Consider the following 19379-nt stretch of genomic DNA (forward strand, 5'->3'; position numbering starts at 1 on the left):
TACTTTATATCACGAGTACAGTGTTTATGCGTTATCTGGAAATTACGTGATATCTACTGCTCAGTAAAATCATTCACAGAGTAAACACAAAATTAATAATCATATATCATTTCTCTGAAAGGTTGCGACATGAACTGATGTTTTATCAAATTGTATAATATCAAGGTCGTATAATTTGGGCTTTGGTGCAATATTCTGAGCATCATCACTTTGGACTTTTTTATGATATATGAATTTTACTATCACTGTGTTACGTAATATCAGTCCCACAATCGACTTGACAAACACAGTCTACGAGACGGACGCAACGTTAACAGCAGTGTAAACAATGTGATCTTCTTTATCTTTTCACTTCTAAAAGGTGAAATAACAAATCCATGATTATTCTTAAGTGATATGACACTAAACATGTAAAGTTTTTGTCCACAATCAAACGACGGAATGCACTCCTGGGAGTTGACCTTTTGTATAACAAAAGGAAAAAACAGTGCTCAATCTCATAATTCCTGTATAAGAATAAAACATAAATATAACAACCACACGACATATCTAGTAAATGGATGTAGGGATATTGTAACCATGGTGTCATTTTGAAGGGTTCAGCAAATGAAAATAATCCAGCTTGGGAATTTTCAAAATTCTGTTAACCATTTGATTCATTTTACATTGAAGTTCATAGGTAAAGCATGTTTTATCAAAATATTTTCAAAAGAAATCATATATTTATACAAATCTCTTGGTAGAAAGTATCATACACTTTTTCTTTGTGAAAACACGAAATAAAATTTATAATTTACTGCGCACTTATTTAGAAAAGTGCATTGTTCTTATTTTTATCAAGGGCAGGTAACTCTCCAAAAAGTTTCAAGCGCAAAAAGTAAGCTTTTAAGCATTTACCATTCATGAAAGGTAAAGATAACGAACAATGATCAATCTTATAACTCCAATAAAGAATAAAAACAGATAGTTGGGCAAACACGGACCCCTGGACACACCAGAGGTGGGATCAGGTGCCCAGGAGGAGTAAGCATCCCCTGTCGACCGGTCACACCCACCGTGAGCCCTATATCCTGATCCGGGAAACGGAGTTATTCCGTAGTCAAAATCAGTGTACCCAAAACAGCCTAACAATTGGTATGAAACACGTCAGACAGCATTTGACCCAATGATAGGTAGTATTGACGAAATAATTTGTTATAACGACCATAGTATTTGCAAAATGCTGACTTCAATCTAGATTGTTGAAACCCCTGTACCATCAACTTGTTTGAAAGTATCCTACTTCAAATTAAAAACTGACCATACGCAGAACAAGCTCTTTGCGTATCGAATCAGTTGAGAGATATAAACATCATATGCAGGTGATAATGGAATATTGCTACATAAATATGCTAAGTTGACGATGGAGTAGCTGAAATTATCCCGTTTGTCATACTCTTGAGCTGTCAATCTGTCGTTAATGTCTACTTTCAATAGGATATCTAAGTATGAATCATCAGTAGATTTCTCTGTGGTGTCTTTTATTTCTAGCTCACAGGGATATATCGAATCGACATCTGAATGAAAGTTATCACTGTTAATAGACAAAACGTCGAATTTTATCTAAATGTCGAATTGAAGGCTCCAACAAGAGAATTTTTTTCTCACGTAGACGTTTTTGAATGAATTCTGATTTATATAAATATGGAAACAGGTCAGTAACAAAGGGTCACAATTCGTGCGCATGGACATTCCAACAAACTATTGGAAGACCTGATCACCAAAGACCACGAAGATATTATCAAAGAGGTAATTTAGCGTATTTTTATTTCAACTTTAGAATACTTGTGCGTAGAATCAGGGTGGTGTTTAACAAAGTATTTTTTTGGATGACTGATCACTAGATATGAATGTTTCCGTTTTCCATTTTTGTTCAAAATGCAACTGTCTATGATGTCAAAAAGTCTAGTCTTTCAGTTATCGTGAGGAATGGTCGTGTAAAGTGTTGAAAAGTGAAAGTTTTTGATGTTATTGATTTGGGAGAAGTTGTGCAATTTCAAGTTTGCTAAAGTTTTGTTTTAGAATATTTTAGAATCACTTCTGGCATATGTTATCGCACAGCAAATTTGATGTTTCTCCTTCACAGCTGTTAATATCTTTTGTTAGGAGCAAGGATATGGTTTGTTAGAGCACTTACTGGATCCAACAGTGTACATATGTATCTTTGTTTGGGGGTGTGGTTCTTTGTAGTTTAGGAATCCGGTATGGGTAAGGTAACTTATATTTATTTGACCCATTGCCTGAGATATTAAATATGTCTAAAACTGAAGCATGGTTTTGAAGAATTTCCTGTTTTGAAAGGGCGGTTGAAGTATACGAACGGTTACCAAAAGTGTAATTAATGCCAAGTTCGTTCAAAATACAGTTGTAATAATGAGGCTTAGAAACAAAGACAATATTGTTACAAGCTTTGTCAGCTGGAACCAAAACATATTGCAGGGAAATCAGCCTGGGCATGCACACGTATATATGATTCAATACAATGAGTAAATGTTGAAGATAGGTGTGATATCATTACGGTTCGAGCTAGTGGCAGATACAGACATATATGCTATATGTTTTAAACAGGTAAATGGAGTAATTCGTAGTTAAAATCAGTGCGCCAAGAACGGCTTAACAATCGGTAGAATAAGTATCAACAAATACTCTACACTAAGGAAACTTCCAGACGTGTTCCAATTTTGTCAAAAAATGTAGAAATTGGAACTCTTCAGGAGGTAGAAATGTTTCTGTAGCAAGTGTCTTTGAAGCAAGAAGCGAAAACGTCAACGAACAAATTGATGTCCGGTTCGAATATCTTCAGTTTTAAATTGAACAGATCTTTTATGTATCTTCACAATAAAGCAGCATGAAATGTTCAAGTTCATAACGAATCGCAATGATATGAGAGGTGAAGATAACGAACAGTGATCAATCTCATAACTCCCACAAGCAATACAAAATAGATAGTTGGGCAAACATGGACCCCTGGACACAATAGCGGTTGGGTCAGATGCCTAGGAGAAGTAAGCATCCCCTATCTAGCTTGTTTTACTTACCTCGACGATTATAGACTGTGACGTAAAACACAGCATCTGATTACTAAATTAAATTCATGTGCTTAGGAAACTGAAGTTTGATAGACGCGGCGAAAGTTTCCACAACTTAACAAACATGTGCAATTATGACCATTTCGATAGCGGTGAGCGTGAAGTGTTGATTTGTTCACATTAAGAAAATTTGTCAGTTTTCTATTTTCTAATTTGTTTTATTTGTATGACACAATATACCGGACGTACTCAAATATTTAGTGTGTACTTTGGATATGTAAAAATACGACTGTCACTGTGGAATTATCGGGGGTCATCTGTCTGTGTGCTGTATGGCTCGAGCATGTGCTTGTAACTTGTAAATACTGCGGTGTTTGGTGGTCAGTGTTTGAAAACGACCTATTTGCACAATAGCATGACGACTACAGAGACGTTGATTGAATTATGGACAAAGTCTAGCAACGGTTATGAAGACAACTAACAAGTGTGTTGTGGGAAGTATGGTCATTCTTTGATCAACGTACTTTGTTTCGCCATCCTGCGTAACTTATTTTGATTTCATGAGATAAGTCTGTTGGTTTCCTTACATAAGGCAACATAACTAAACATTTAGCTTTGGTCGAGTACACGTGTAATCGTCTTTAAATTTATTTTTTGTTATATATGAGTGGTGTATGTTTGCGTATATGTGTGCATGTGTGTAAATGTTACTTGCGAAACAAAGTTATTTACACATACTCTTTGTTTTTCTTTAAATAACGGTTTACAGCGAGGAATTATTTCCATGTCATTATCACAAATTGTGACAATCATAGTGTAGAATGCACAAAATGATCATTGGTGCTTCATCTTCATTATCTATTACATACTTGTTCATATATTGATCGTAGTGCTTGTTAGTATTTAGGGGAAAAAAAGCACAAACCTAAATATATTTTCTCAAAGTTGCATTTTATTATCTAGCATGAAATGGTCATGAGATAAAAAAAAAATCACTGATTATTGTATCAGAAGTATGTCAAGTGCAACTAATGGTTTTCTCGTTCGTTTTTACATAGGAACGCTTTCAGTCATAGCAGATGTCTTTTGTACGTAACTTTTTGCACTTTCCATAATTTTCCATATGTTGAATAAGGTTATCAAATCTTTCTCTACAGAAGGGATGACCTCCTCGCAGTAGTTGGCCTGGGGTAACACACAGCCCAGAGAAAATCCAAGGAAGGAAGATGCCATTTCGCAGCACTCCTTGACTCTTTGATCGTAGAAAATCTTGTCCATATGTCTAATACCAAGTCGGTCAATCTTTGTCAGGAGTGTCAACTGAGGGTTACCTACAAAACGAGGATACAAATATGAATATAACGAACAGTTTTCAACCTCTTAACTCCAAAAAAGAATACAAAATCAACAATAGGGCAATCATGGACCCCTGAACACAGCAAATGTGGGATCAAGTGCTACCGATGTCGATCATGCTAACCTGCTCTGAGCCCTATATATTCAAACCTTGAGGAAATGGAGTGATCCCCAATCAAAATTAGTATGTAAAGAAAGGCCTAATAATTGGTATGAAACACTTAAAACATTCGACTTAATGGCAGGTCATATTTTGTAAATTAGATCGATATAATGATGATAGAGTTTGCGAAATACTGACTGTAAACGAAATTGATGGAACCTTTGGCATTAATACGTACGACTTTTGAATCACACCAACATTCCTTACGTAAATTTAAAGACAATGTATTTCAACTTTATAGCCAACAGCGTCTCCATAATGGAACTTTAATAAAAAAAAATACCTAATGTCCGGTCATAAAAAGTGCTTCGATATACATATTTCTGATTCTACGCATGATTGAAGGGCGAAGATAACGAACAGTGATCAATCTCATAACTCCTACAAGCAATAAAAAATAGATAGTTGGGCTAACACGGGCCTCTGGACACACCAGAGGTGGGATCAAGTGCCTAGGAGGAGTAAGCATCCCTGTTGACCGGTCACACCCACCGTGATCCCTATATCCTGATCAGGTAAACGGAGTTATTCGCAGTCAAAATCAGTATGCTAAGAACGGTCTAGCAATCGATGTGAAACACGTCAGACAACATCTGACCCAATGATAGGTTGTATTGACGAACTAGATCGTTATAACGGCCATAGAATTTGCGAAATGCTGACCTCAATCGATACTGTTGAAACCCCTCTACCATCAACTTGTTTGTCAGTAGCTTACCTCGATTTAAAAACTCACTATACGCAGAACAAGCTCTTGCATATCGAATCAGTTGAGATATATAAAGAAAATATGCAGGTGATAATGGAATATTGCTACATAAATATGGGAAGTTGACGATGGAGAAGCTGTCATACAGTTGAGTTGTCAGTTGGGCGTTAATGAATTATTATTATTATTAATGAATATTATGAAGTTGATGTTGCAGATATTTAAGGAGTTCATCATTCAAAGTATCTACATAGTCTTAAGAGATAACATAGCCATTCTCTTTGAATTTCCATGGGTACAGATTGTGTTCCGTTTCCCCCAGATATATTTCGTGTACTCTTATGTGCCATATTCACAAGCTTTTAGATAAGAAGCAAAATCTTGTTTTGGTGATAGACATTTAGAAGTGTCGATCAAGTTTCATCTATTGACGGTATTCACTTTCATTCATATTTCAATTCGAGACCTGCCAGTGAACTCGAAATAAAAGGCACCATGTGGTGATTATGAATAAGTGGGGAAGTTTTTACAAATGTACTCAAAACACATGTAAATTTATGTACGCTTAGCAATACAAGTTTGTTTCCTATTGGTATATTGTTAATAAAGAATTATTTTGATTCCTGCCCATATAAAGAAAAGTAAACCATGCTGCAGCTTAGAAAAAGTTAATTAAGATGTAATAAACTTTCTGCCACATTGACCTTTAAATGAAAGGTGAAGATAATGAACAGTGATCAATTTCATAACTCCTATTGGGAATGTTTGCTTTAAAATATACGTAGACGTTAAAGGCAAACTAACAACTGATCTATACGACAAGCAGGGTAACACCAGCTTATATATAATAATGTAGCAATATTCCTTCATCACCCACTCATGGTAATTTTGCATTTTGATAGATTTGATACGTGAATGCACTTATGTGTGTGGTCAAATGTTAAACCAAATTCTACAGTCGGCATAGTCATTTTATTTGCTGATATATCCTTCATTAGGTCGAAAACTGTCTAAGTTGTCTATCAATTGTCCGACCGTTCTTTAATCGATGTGCGCTACTGATAAATAAATTGAGGTTACAGGTGTTTCAAAAGGTTCAGCTTTTCGCAAATGTTATAGTCGTTATAACTATCTAATATACAAAGATAACCTGTCATTAGGTCGAAGACTGTTTGATGTGTGTCGTACCGATTGTTAGACCGCTCTTTACGTATTGATGTTGTCTACGGGTTACCCCGTGTAGCTCGTAAAGATATCGGACTCACAACGGATTTGACCGATTGACAGATAATTTCTACTCCCCCTAGGTGTTTCCAGATGCACGTTTGTTGCCCTACTTTAAAGTTTGAAATCTTTATCGAATTGATTAGGTTACAACCATTGATACATTGCTGGTCCCAGTATATGAAGGCCCTATCTTTGCTCCTTGCGAAAATATATACAGCTGTAGAAAACATCAAACGTGTTGTGTCACGACATATTACTGAAGTGGTGTAAATCAAATATGAATTCTAAAGAATTCTAAAAACTTTTAGGAAATTTGAAATCACAAAGTGTTTCTCAAATCAAGAACATCCATGGTTTTCCACCAGCGCTATGACAATAAATTAACTAATAAAAAAAAATAAAGAACTTTTATCAAACGTGAAATCACCAAACATTTCTCAAATCAACAGCATTAGAACTTATGGCTTTTCAACGTTTTACACGATCATTCCTCACGATGAATTAAAGAGTAGACTTGTTGACATCATAGACAGTTGCATCCTTACTCTGTTTCTACGCACAAGTGACAAAACTTTTCTCAGATCAACGGGATTGAAACATACGAATTTTCAACACTTTACACGACCGTTTCACAAGATAGATTAAAGGCTATTCGTTTTGAAATCACAGACAGTTGCTTCCTTTTCCTAATTATGTGCACAAATAGTTTGAAGTTGATATGAAAAAAATGCTAGAGTTCTTTCTTCACAATATGTTCGTAGTCTTTGCAAAACCTGTCAGAGTTCACATAAACACGAATTCCGCTCCCGTATTCTTATGAAGCAGAATACATTAAAGCCTTATACATTAGAAGAATAATGATTTTCATTTATATGTCGATTCAATATAATTCAATGAACTCAATTGTATGACAATCGGGGTACCCCGACTTCAGTTTCTCCATCATCAATTTCCCATATTTATAAAAGTAAGATTCCATTCTAACATGCATATGGTGTCTATGTCTCTCAAAGTATTCGATACGGAAGAGCTTGTTCTGTGTATGATCATTTTTTAAATCCAGACAGGCTACTGACAAATAAGTTGATGTTAAAGGGGTTTCAACAGTCTCCTTTAAAGCCAGCATTTTGCAAATCCTATGGTCGTTATGATAATCTAGTTTGCCAATACAAAATTTCATTGGATTAAATACTGTCTGACGTGGTTCATACCGATTGCTATTTCGTTCTTTATACACTGATTTGACTACCGTTTACTTCGTTTACCTGCTTATGACACGTGGCTCTCTGTGGATCTGACTGGTCAACAGGGGATATTTCTCCTCCTAGGCACCTGATTCCACCTCTAGTATATCCAAGGATCTGTGTTTGCTCAACTCTTAATTTTGTATTACATGAGTACATATCTGGTGTGTCCAGGGCTCCGTGTTTGTCCAACTATCTATTTTGTATTGCTTGTAGGAGTTATGAGATTGATCACTGTTCGTTATCTTCACCTTTCATGAGTACTTACAGGAGTAATGATATTGATCATTGTTCGTTATCTTCCCACACACGTTCAATTTTATGTCGAATGTGTTGGCAGAGTAAGTAACCTTCCTTGTGAAACATTTCAAATTTGTAACCTTTCACCTAATTTTGTGACGTCTGTATATGAATGAAATATTGTTAAAGGAACTTAGAACTATGAATAATCAAACATGTTATTATTGAAATTGTTTACCATGTTTAACGAAATCGTAGCATAAAGCGATATTTCCAAACGTTTTACTGCATGAAAGGTAAAGAAAACGAGGAGTGATCAATCTGATATATTCTGTCAGGAATACAAAATAAAGAGTTGGACAAACTCGATCTCCTAAACATACCAGAGGTGGGACCAGGAGCCTAAGAGGAGTAAGCATCCCTTGTCGACCGGTCACACCCACTGTGACCCCTATGTCTTGATCAGGTAAACGAAGATATCCGTATGAGAAATCAGTGTGCAAAAACGGTCTAACAATTGGTATAGGCAGCATTGGACTTAATGACTCTATTGTCAAACTAGATCATATAATTTAAACGAGACTGGTGATATCCCTGTTACATCAACTTGTTTGTCAGTAGGCTGCCTCGATTTGATAACTAATCACTTGCAGAACAAGTCCTTGCTTATCGAATCAGTTTAGAGATTTCAACACCACATGGGAGTGATAATGGGATATTGCTACAGTATAAGTTTTACATGAATATGGGACGTTGATAATGAAGAAGCTGAAATCATCCCGTTTGTCATACCGTTGAGTTGTTAGTCAATTTTCGTTAAATATCTAAGGACGAAGCAGATGTGGAGGACTCCATGATGTCTTTTATATCGAGTTGACTGGGATATATTGAATTAATGCTGGTACATGAATATTCATTAATCATGAATTGTTCATTACAAATCCATCTCTTATAAAGTCATTTACTTGGTGTTAATGGTTATGCGATGGTTTATCCAAGATATACCAAATAAAGTATAATCCCAGCTCTAAAATGTAGATAATTAAGGTAGCGTCGGATAGCAACCACGTCATAAGGAAATATTGTGTATTTTCACGTGAATGTATTTTTCGGAATTCATTACTCCGTCATAAAATAGTTGGAAAAACAAAAAGGGGATTCCGAAAGTGTTTTGTTGCAGTGATTGACTCGACGACAGTAGGCTGAGTAGCACATACCACATTAGTATACGTCAATGTCCGTAATGATAGTAGATCAAATGTTTCGTCCGTCTGGTACTTTTTACCAAACGAAATGTTAAACCAACAATCCACGCATAGCTGTGCTACGTAAACAAAGTTGTTGATTGATATATCGTAATGTCCAAGCGATGCAAGATTAAAGGCTGTTTATACATTCAATGAAAGTTTCTTCAGTGAAGGGGAATTTGGTGGATGCATTGAACTTGGACAATATATGAATATAGAAACAGATCAGCTAACAAAGAAGCACGATTCGTGTCCATGGGAATTCCAACAGATTGTTGGAAGACCTGATCAACAAAGACCACGAAGATATTGTCAATGAGGAACTCTAGCATATTTTTTATTTCAACTTCAGAGTACTTGTGCGTGGAATCAGAATGGTGTTTAACAAAGTAAGTTTTTGAATGACTGATCACTAGATAGGAGTATTTCCGTTTTCCGTTTTTGTTGAAGAAGCAACTGTCTATGATATCAAAAAGTCTAGTCTTTAATTTATCGTAAGGAATGGTCGTGTATAGTGTTGAAAAGTCATAGGCTTTAATGTTATTGATTTGGGAAAATTCTGCAATTTCAAGTTTACTAAAAGTTCTTTAGAATTTTTTTAGAATCCACATTTGAAATGTTTATCCAAATTGAGGTGGGGTGGGGTTTGCAACCCCCAAATCCCCTCTAAATCTACCACTGATTTTGAATTCATCAATCAAAAGCAATTAACCAATTTCATACACAGACAAAAATTATTATATTTTTCGTAATATACATTAGAAACTGCAAGAATATTTTGCATGGTAATCAAGAATGATATTTTGTCATGATACGCCTCAGTAATATATAAAAAAAAGAAAACAAAACAAAGTTTGAAAAACAAAATCTAATTTGAGTGTCTGCAGATTTGTTTCAATTGTTTTCTCATATTCAAAGTCAGTAACTCAGAGATACATTTTTAGCGTTATAGGGTTTGATCACTTCATGTCATCTCCCAATAACATTCAAAAATGGTATCTTATTTCTTAAATAACTTCAATTCAAGTGATATACATTTATGGTTACTCTTACATGTATATGTTGAAAAATAATACACGCACCAGAGGATTTGAACATATTACCCTCTGTTTGCAGAACAAGTGCGTTATCCACTGCGCCATCGTGACTTGTTCAATAATGTGTATGAATTATATGTAATTGTTCGTTAAGCTACAAGGTATATAAAATATGTGTGTAACATTCAACAAGACATTTTTGTATCATAAACATTACATTATAAGCAGGTATTTTGACATTATTTAAGAACATACAACATTAATTTCATATCTATATTTATCGGCACGGCTGAGTTATAAATAGGCTCGTCTTGCAACTTCAGTCGTCTGCGAAGTCATACATGCAGCCTATCTTTATGTACACTAACTCGATATGTTCTATATTTGGGGATGGGTATTAAACATGGGAAAAATACGATACTGTACTTTACTCATGACTTCAAAATATAATTATTCGATGATCATAAAACTAGCCCATGTACTGAACACGGCATGTTGACGCCCAGTCCCGGCCATTTGTTTACATGATCTGTCAAAACAGTGACGGATCTGTATTCTTTGTTGATCATATGTTTACATAAAGTCAAGTCGTTAGATAATGCTATCGTAAAGTCCGCGGATCAAATAACATGGTTATCCATGTTTTTAGAAAATCAAATGTAATCTCTTACCTAATAACCCTGGAATTCTGGAAGAAAAAAAATTGGAAAAATTCGTGCCGCTGAATCCGGCCCATTTACAATTTTGATTTTGTAAATTGTTTACATAACAACAACTATTTAATTAATTTTCGATATGAACAAGATTACAAACCACGAACATTTTTATACAGAAAAATATTATGTATTCAGACAACTCATTGTCCATATATCGTCGTGGTTTACGTTCTTGCTCATAGTAAAACACTCAATACAAATGCTTGAAAATCGATAAATTCCCATGATTTTCCAAATTATGCTAAAATTGGAGCCCAATATCTTGTTAAAACAAATAAATTGGACCCCCCTCCCATCCACCCCCCTCCAAAAAAAAATCTTGTTACAGCAAGGTAGGATAAAAATTAAAAGATTTCATCCATTGATTATAATTTTTACACATGTGAAATTTTCAAGGAAAATGAGGGCCATTTTTTGTAGCTTGTCCTATCTAGTCCTTTACGGGTTATGTTAATCGACTTATCTCCCTTTGATTGCATTGCGCTTCAATGGTTACGGAATGCATGTGACAGTTAAACATCAATTCATCGGCGAAATAAAAGCAATAAGAGAAGATAATTGTTGTCAAGTCTTTTAACTACATGTATTTTATTTGCAGATTCAACATTTGAGATAAATTGGACCTATGTTTAAAAGCAAAGGCATACAATGTTGTTGATTATTGTCATCACAGATTTTCGACGATGATCATCCGAAATCTATAATTCATTCCTCGATCAATTATGTACATAAAACTTTTCAAAATAATTGAGATATATGCTTTGAGATCCTATGTAAAAATCTATCATTTTATAATGTTTTATAAGGACACGTCTATTTTCAAGATGAGAAACTCATCATTCGTGCATAAATTATGTTTGTGAAAGACCTAAAACAAGATATTTACGTATGGCCCCTTTCATCGAACAAATTAAATCCAACATTGATTTGTGCAGTTTTCATTTCTTTACCCATGTTAGAATTTTTAATTTGTTCGTTTAATGTGGCCAAACTGAAATTTTGAATCAAATTCGATCCAAAATTTGTCATTTTTAGAGAAATTTGTGCAAACATCACGTGTAATGACATCTACGGCGGAATTAACATTTTGATATGAATACATTTACTACGATGCATATTGACAATATTTAGTGCAATATTTGTTTGTGAAGTTTCAGATAATTTTTCATAAAAATACCAACCGATTTTGATCCTTCGTGGCTCTAGCTCTTTAAAAATGTTTTATCAAGTTCCGAAGATAAAAGAACTACTGCAAAATTTGGGACTTGGATGGAAAGCATTAATGCTCTTATTAGTTCAGAGCAATGAATATTGTACAACATAGTTAAATTGTGAATTTAAGGGAAAACAAGTACATGTACTCATGTATTACTTTGTACACATGTATTACATAAGCATGCATTTTGAAAGACAATAACATTGTATAAATGTTAAGGGGATTTCAGTGTTGTCAGATTATCCTTTCTTTGATATATATCAGTAAAAAAATGTGCACATGATAGAATATCAATTTTATAACTTCAATCAATGTGTTTGAATGTTCCTTTTTAATCAAATTTAATTGACACATACATCATTGATACATTAATGTACATGCAAATGTTTAAAAAAGTGTCATAATGGAACTTATTCAGCCCACCCCCTATATATTACAGTGAACATAGACCTTCACCTGGAGAAAATTACAGTTAGTTAATGCAATATGAATGCATTCTCAGTTATCCACTAGTGAGTTTTTGGTTCATTATGAAACTACAATTAGATCTCTTAAACTTATGAAGGACATATCTGTGAGGGCAAGATGGCTCAGATGGACTTAGTGATCCATGGGCAGTCCATGGGTCTTTTTCCATTGATATTAATTATTTATTGAAATATAAAATGGTTGTTTAAAAATATTTTGTCCGTGTTTGCCCAACTATCTATTTTGTATTGCTTGTAGGAGTTATGAGATTGATCACAGTTCGTTATATTCACCTTGCATTATACTGTATAATGATACCAATCTCTATCAAGAAATGTGTATAGGTAGTATACTGTATCCAGTTATTAAAAGAAATATTATGAAAAATAACTAAATATTTAGGCAGTCATTGTGAGTGCAAAGAGGTCAACTGCAAGAGCACATATTATAAATCATTCTTAAAAGGCGCATAGAAATTCTAGTATTGTGATGTTGGATGCTCTAAGATATAAGTTGGGGATGATTAAAAAATTAAGCCATATAATGTCAGTATTTCATCTCTGCTGACTGTATCTTTTAAAATTCATTTCTGGGAGGGGGTAGGGTTACAAATTTTGACATAGTTTCAGATTTAACCTCATTTGATATATTTTTTTCTATGTAATATTTTAGTTATGATCATAAAGGGAAACGTGGCTCGCATGTTTTCCATGCGTTTTCCTTTTATGCGAAAATCATTTAAAAATCGTGCGAAAAATACTTCATGCGAATTTCATGCGAATGTGTTCATAAAATGCAAAATTCATTCGATTTTCATTCGACTATAATTTCCGGTTTAACTTTAATTTCAATTTGCAGATATGTGTATTTCCCCTTATCTAAACCACTACATGAATAAGAATGATGTACATATATCGCTGCATAGATGTAGTACGTCAAATGACCAAAAATTCATTGTGAAGTCATCAACGGTCAGCGATATTCACAGTGATATGATAAGTGGTAAAAAAAAATGTTAAAATCAGACAAAATAATACTGTTGAATTTTTAAAATGAAACATCCAAAGAGATAAAATTTTAACCACAAATACATTTCTGATAAAAATTTATAGCAAATATGAATATAAATTATGATTCTAATAAAGTATCTAAAACATCGATCAGGAGAAAGATACAGGTTAGTCATTTTATCAAATCCTAAACAATCTTGAATTACTTATTTTAAAAAATGAATATTATTTCTTTTAGACACATTGTTCAAAGAAAAGCATTACAAATAATAATTATTTAAAAAAACAAGAAACATGTCCATAGGACATGGATGCCCTGCCCAATGTTCATTAGTATTGCAACATGAAAAACTAACAGGGTAAGCTCAGGAAAGTATGACATGATTGAATATATCTCATCAATTCTAATAAGTTTATGGCGTGTGCTAAAAATTATTGAATACTTTCTTTGAAACTGAAATTTGAAGGCAACAAATAGTATCATTATTCCTCAGTATGAGAATTCTATGCAACGCGTAATCTGATTGGTCTAGACGGTCACATACCAGGGATAACAAAACTTCATATCTCCCCCTCAAACATCATATCTCCCTATCATATTTACCGCTTGGGTAGCCTCGTGCAATTTCCATAAATTTAACGTCAAAGGCGACGAAATGTATTGTGACGTCACAATAAGTCCGAGTCATTCTACTTCCATAATTCGTAAGGCACAAAATATGCGGGTCTCTGATGCACTGTTAAATCCCCTGGTTTTGGTTGATACAAAAACAAGCAAGTAAATCAGCATTCAAGGAGAATTGTAAAACAAAAACTGGTTATCATATCACTGTATTTTGCTGTTTGTACCTTCTGATTCGTTGAAGCGCGGTGTTACCGTTAGGGCAATCTCAGCTACATACATGTAAAATGTATAGATGAACGGACTCCAATCTCAAATGCAATTTTGTGGTCTTGCTTTGTTTCGGTATAATAAACAACTTATTGCATGAATGTTCGGGAGATATGAAGATTTATTCACCCAAGAAAAATCATATTCCCCTCGGGCGTTGTCCTTGGGAAATATGATTTTTCTTGGATGAATGTAAAACTTAATACGGTACCAATTTTGATGCACCAGATGCGCATTTCGACAAATGATGTCTCTTCAGTGATGCTCAACCGAAATCTTTGAAATCCGAAATAACTATGAAGTTTTAGATCTAAATATAGCCAAAAACAGCGTGCCAAACAAGTGGAAGCAAATTCGTCCAAGGATAAGAGCTATGCATGAGGGAGATAATCCTTAATTTTGAAATGAATTTCTAAATTTTATAACAGCAATTGAATATACATCCGTATTTTCAAGCTAGTAATGAAGTACTTATGAATAAATCTTCATATCTCCCTCACTATCATGCAATAAATGTATAAAGTCAAGGACCACAGGGAATGTCTATTAAAAAAAAAAAGAAAATGGACACATTTGCTAAGTTCGCATCATTATGTATCAGTATATGTGTTTAGATAAAATATCTTGAAAAATTTCTTTGAAATTGAGTGAACACATTTAGAATAGTATGGTCAACACAGAGTTTTATGAAACTTTTCATTAAGTTTTTTTAAAAAAATTCAAAGTCCAAATCAAGTCCTAGCATTGAAATGCATATACTACACGAAGTTCATATGCAAAATATAATGATATCCGCATAATATTTGCATGGATATCTTGTGGAAAACCTAAATAGTAGGTAACAATAATATTAGCATGGATATCGTGCGAATTAGTTTTCATATAATAATTTTGCAAATTTCTCATGAAAATCGCATGTTTTTTTTATGCGAATATCATGCGTGCCAATTTCACATGAAGTTCATGCGAGTGACTTGTTCCTGTGTAGAAGCATTGTAAAAATGAAATAAAAATTGTTGTAAGAAAATTTATGCATGATAGTCTCTGAAAAACTCCATATTTAAGGTAAATTTGGCCAATTACCAAGTCAAATCATCCCAATGTTTTCCTTCTATGCATTTTTGATAAATAATTAATGTTGATTAATGTTGTATATTTGTGTTTATCTTGCATAACTATATATGACAGGCAATATTTCTGGTGTCAATGATTTTTATTGGCCTCTTTGTTAATTTGCTCACTTTTGGCATTATTTTCCTTTGGGGGATACAAAAGAGGGGATTTCAATCTTACTTTCCTCGAAAATTAACCTGATTACTTATATTGGTTTTTTTAATATGTTTTAGGATAAAGTCTAAACATTATGATAAATAGAATTGAAAAAAAAAATCAATGAGTGGTTTTTAAGTCCTCGCTATCAGTAGGTACCTGAAAGTGAAGATACATAGATACATATAAATGACCCTATAACGCAAACATCCGTGCATCAAAGGACCCCATTGGAAATAAGCTTTCGAGCTTTCATGGGTTATCATTGGTATTTATTCATGTATGTCTGTATGTATGTATATACCGAATACACATTTATTTTATTTTATAGACATAGAAATAAATTTGAAATCACTACATAATTTGTCAAATTGAAATTTATCTAATCAGCTGAAATCGAGGTAATTGGTGTTGCTAAATATCACATTGTCAAGATAATTTGCCATACCCTTCATAGAGATGTAGATGTTTTGTTTGTTATCTTCACCTTTCATCATTTTGGTAAATTAGGCGTGTTGCCTCTGAACCTATTCAATGTGTCTATTAAAAGTTTAGTAATGATGACAATAACTCATTGAGCTATTGTATCGGTAAGATTATCTCTTATTTTTTTCCTTTCTCGAATGCAATCAAACTTATTAAACCGGCCCAACAATCGGTATAAAACACGTCAGACAGCATTTGACAAAATGATAGGTTGTATCAGTAAACTAGATAATTATAACGACCATATAATTTGTGTAATGCTGACTCCAATCGAAACTGTTGAAACCCGAAAACCATGAATTTGTTTGTCAGTAGCCTGCCTCGATTTAAAAACTGAGCATACGCAGAGCAAGTTCTTGCGTATAGAATCACTTTAAAGGTATATACACCATATACAAGTGATAATGGAATATTGCTACATAAGTATGGGAAGTTGACGATGGAGAAGCTGAAATAATATCGTTTGTCATATAGTTAAGTTATCCGTTTGCCGTTAATATCTACTTACAATGAAATATCTAAGTATGAAGTGGACGCCTTTGTGGTGTCTTTTATTTCGAGCGCGCAGGGATGTATCGAATCGACATTTGAATGAAAGTTATTTTTGTTAATAAACAAAATGTCATCGATATACCTAAATGTCGAACTGAAGGTCACAGTAGGTGATTTTTTTCTTCTCATGTAGAAGTTTTTGAATAAATTCTGCTTCATATGGATATAACAACAAGTCAGCTAACAAAGGAGCACAATTCGTGCCCATGGGAATTCCAACAGACTGTTGGAACACCTGATCACGAAACACCATGAAGATATTGTCAATGAGGAACTCTAGCACATGTTTTTTTTAACTTCAAAGTACTTGTGCGTGGAATCAGAGTGGTGTCTAACATAGTAATTTGATAACTGATGAATAAATATGGATATTTCCTTTTTCATTTTTGTTGAAGAAGCAACTGTATATGATGTCAAAAAATCTAGTCTTTAATTCATCGTGAGGAATGGTTGTGTAAAGTGTTGTGAAGTCATAGGTTTTGATGTTATTGGTTTGGTTTGATTATTTTACGTTTTTGAATATTTCACATCGGTTGTGTCCAGGGGTCCGTGTTTGCCATGCTTTTCATTCTGTATTGTTATTGCGTTCATGAGATTGATCACTGATCTCTTTATACTTCTTTGGTATTGTAAACTTACCGGATCTTGATAGATATCGCTTGACTTCCTCAAATTGGTCTCTAACCTTTTGCCCTACAAAGTTGTCTCCATTCTGATTTTGAGCATCCATAACGTAAACAATACAATGTATTTTGTCCTTCTTTCTTGATTTCTCTCGGTATTTTGGGTCGCTGATATTAATAGGAGTGTCAGGTCGTATCTAATGAAATAAAAACAAATAAGATGAAAATGGCTCATATCTTTCTCTGGAATAGTAATAATTTCCCATTTAAAATATTTATAACGATTACGGTACAATCATGGTGATTGTGGAAAGAAGAATCGTGTAAACACATTAAACGATAATGTTTGCCTATGCATTTGGGCTATGGAAACTGATTTTAACTAAGGATTTATCCTGGATTCATTTTATTCCACAATCACATTGTTTTGGAAGTTCTCCCTCTAAATTTATCTGATTTCTGTAATTTTCAAGAATAATTCTATCTTCATCCGGACCCGACCATGGTACAAACTCTCTCAACCATCTTTAGTAAACACGCTTTACAACGAAACGACACACCATTTTTTTCACTCAGTACAACAGTGTATCACTCTTGTTACCAATGTAGTTTATCGATACTTGTCATTTGCGTGCTATTTGTCTATGTAACATATGTCTCTTGATTAAGATGCGGGTTGCGTCGAAAAAAATGAGTTTTAAATAACCAACAGTGTCGTGGCCTTTTGCAGTGCTCTTATAAATTTCTTTACTGGTCTTGTAACTTCTCAGATCCGACACTTTAAGAACGTAGGGTGTTGTTGGGTTTTTGTGCGCTTATATATATATATATATATATATATATATATATATATATTAGTTACTTTTCGCAATGATCGGTAAAAGTATAGGTAAAAAATAAAAATGAAACACGAAGACGTTTAGTAAAGCTTACTAAACGTCTTCGTGTTTCATTTTTCACCTATATATATATATATATATATATATATATATATATAAGTTCAACTCCGGGTACGGGCGGAAGTGGGTATCCAAATAAAGTGCAATTTTCTGTGCTTTATATTAAATATTTCTTCACTTTGGGGGGTTATGTTCATTTAAGAGTTCATTGCTATTTCTGTGCTTTGTATAAAATATTTCGAATACAATGTGTATCATGTATGATCCTCTTAAATGTACGTTAAATAACTGTATCCCATTTCCATTCTCAATGACCGTGTAGCGTGTGACAGCGTGGCGAGAATTCCATCGTCATCGAAAGCAAGCTTTTTGACTTGCCTAGATGGTCGAGCGGTCTAGCGCACTGGTTACATGCTGCTAGGAGATTTCGTTTCGCAGGTCGTGAGTAAAACCCCGGGTAGGGGCGGAAGTGGGTATCCAAATAAAGTGAAATTTTCTGTACTTGATATCAAATATTTCTTCACTTTGGGGGCTTATGTTCATTTAAGAGTTCATCGTTATTTCTGTGCGTTATATATATATATATATATATATATATATATATATATTCTTGGCACACTGATTTTGAGTGCGGATAACTCCGTTTACCTGATCAGGATATGGGGCTCACGGCGGGTGTGACCGGTCAACAGGGGATGTTTACTCCTCCTAGGCACCTGATCCCACCTCTGGTGTGTCCAGGGGTCCGTGTTTGCCCAACTATTTATTTTGCATTGCTTGTAGGACTTATGAGATTGATCACTGTTCCTTATCTTCACCTTGCTTATATATATATATATATCGTTATTCATACAGAGAATTATTCTTTAACTGTTACATCTGCATAGTATCATATATTATGAAAGGTTTCAGTTTGTTATTCTGAATTTACAATCATAAAATTCTGTATTATAAAAC

At 34.0% G+C, this 19379-nt stretch overlaps 1 protein-coding gene across 1 annotated transcript in view; it reads right to left on the bottom strand.

Annotated features, from left to right (window-relative positions):
* Nucleotides 1-4003: 4003 nt before the first annotated feature.
* The window catches only part of LOC125654236 (interferon-induced protein 44-like), a 60677-nt gene continuing 45301 nt past the window's right edge, over nucleotides 4004-19379 (bottom strand). Inside the window, exons 11-12 of the mRNA XM_048884094.2 lie at nucleotides 17540-17720; nucleotides 4004-4399 (exon numbers count right to left, since the gene is read on the bottom strand). Coding sequence (XP_048740051.1) covers nucleotides 4119-4399; nucleotides 17540-17720 — 462 coding nt within the window. The 3' untranslated portion in view covers nucleotides 4004-4118. The remainder of the gene's footprint in view (nucleotides 4400-17539; nucleotides 17721-19379) is intronic.

This window comes from Ostrea edulis, chromosome 7, assembly GCF_947568905.1.
Source record: "Ostrea edulis chromosome 7, xbOstEdul1.1, whole genome shotgun sequence".
Lineage (NCBI taxonomy): Eukaryota > Metazoa > Mollusca > Bivalvia > Ostreida > Ostreidae > Ostrea > Ostrea edulis.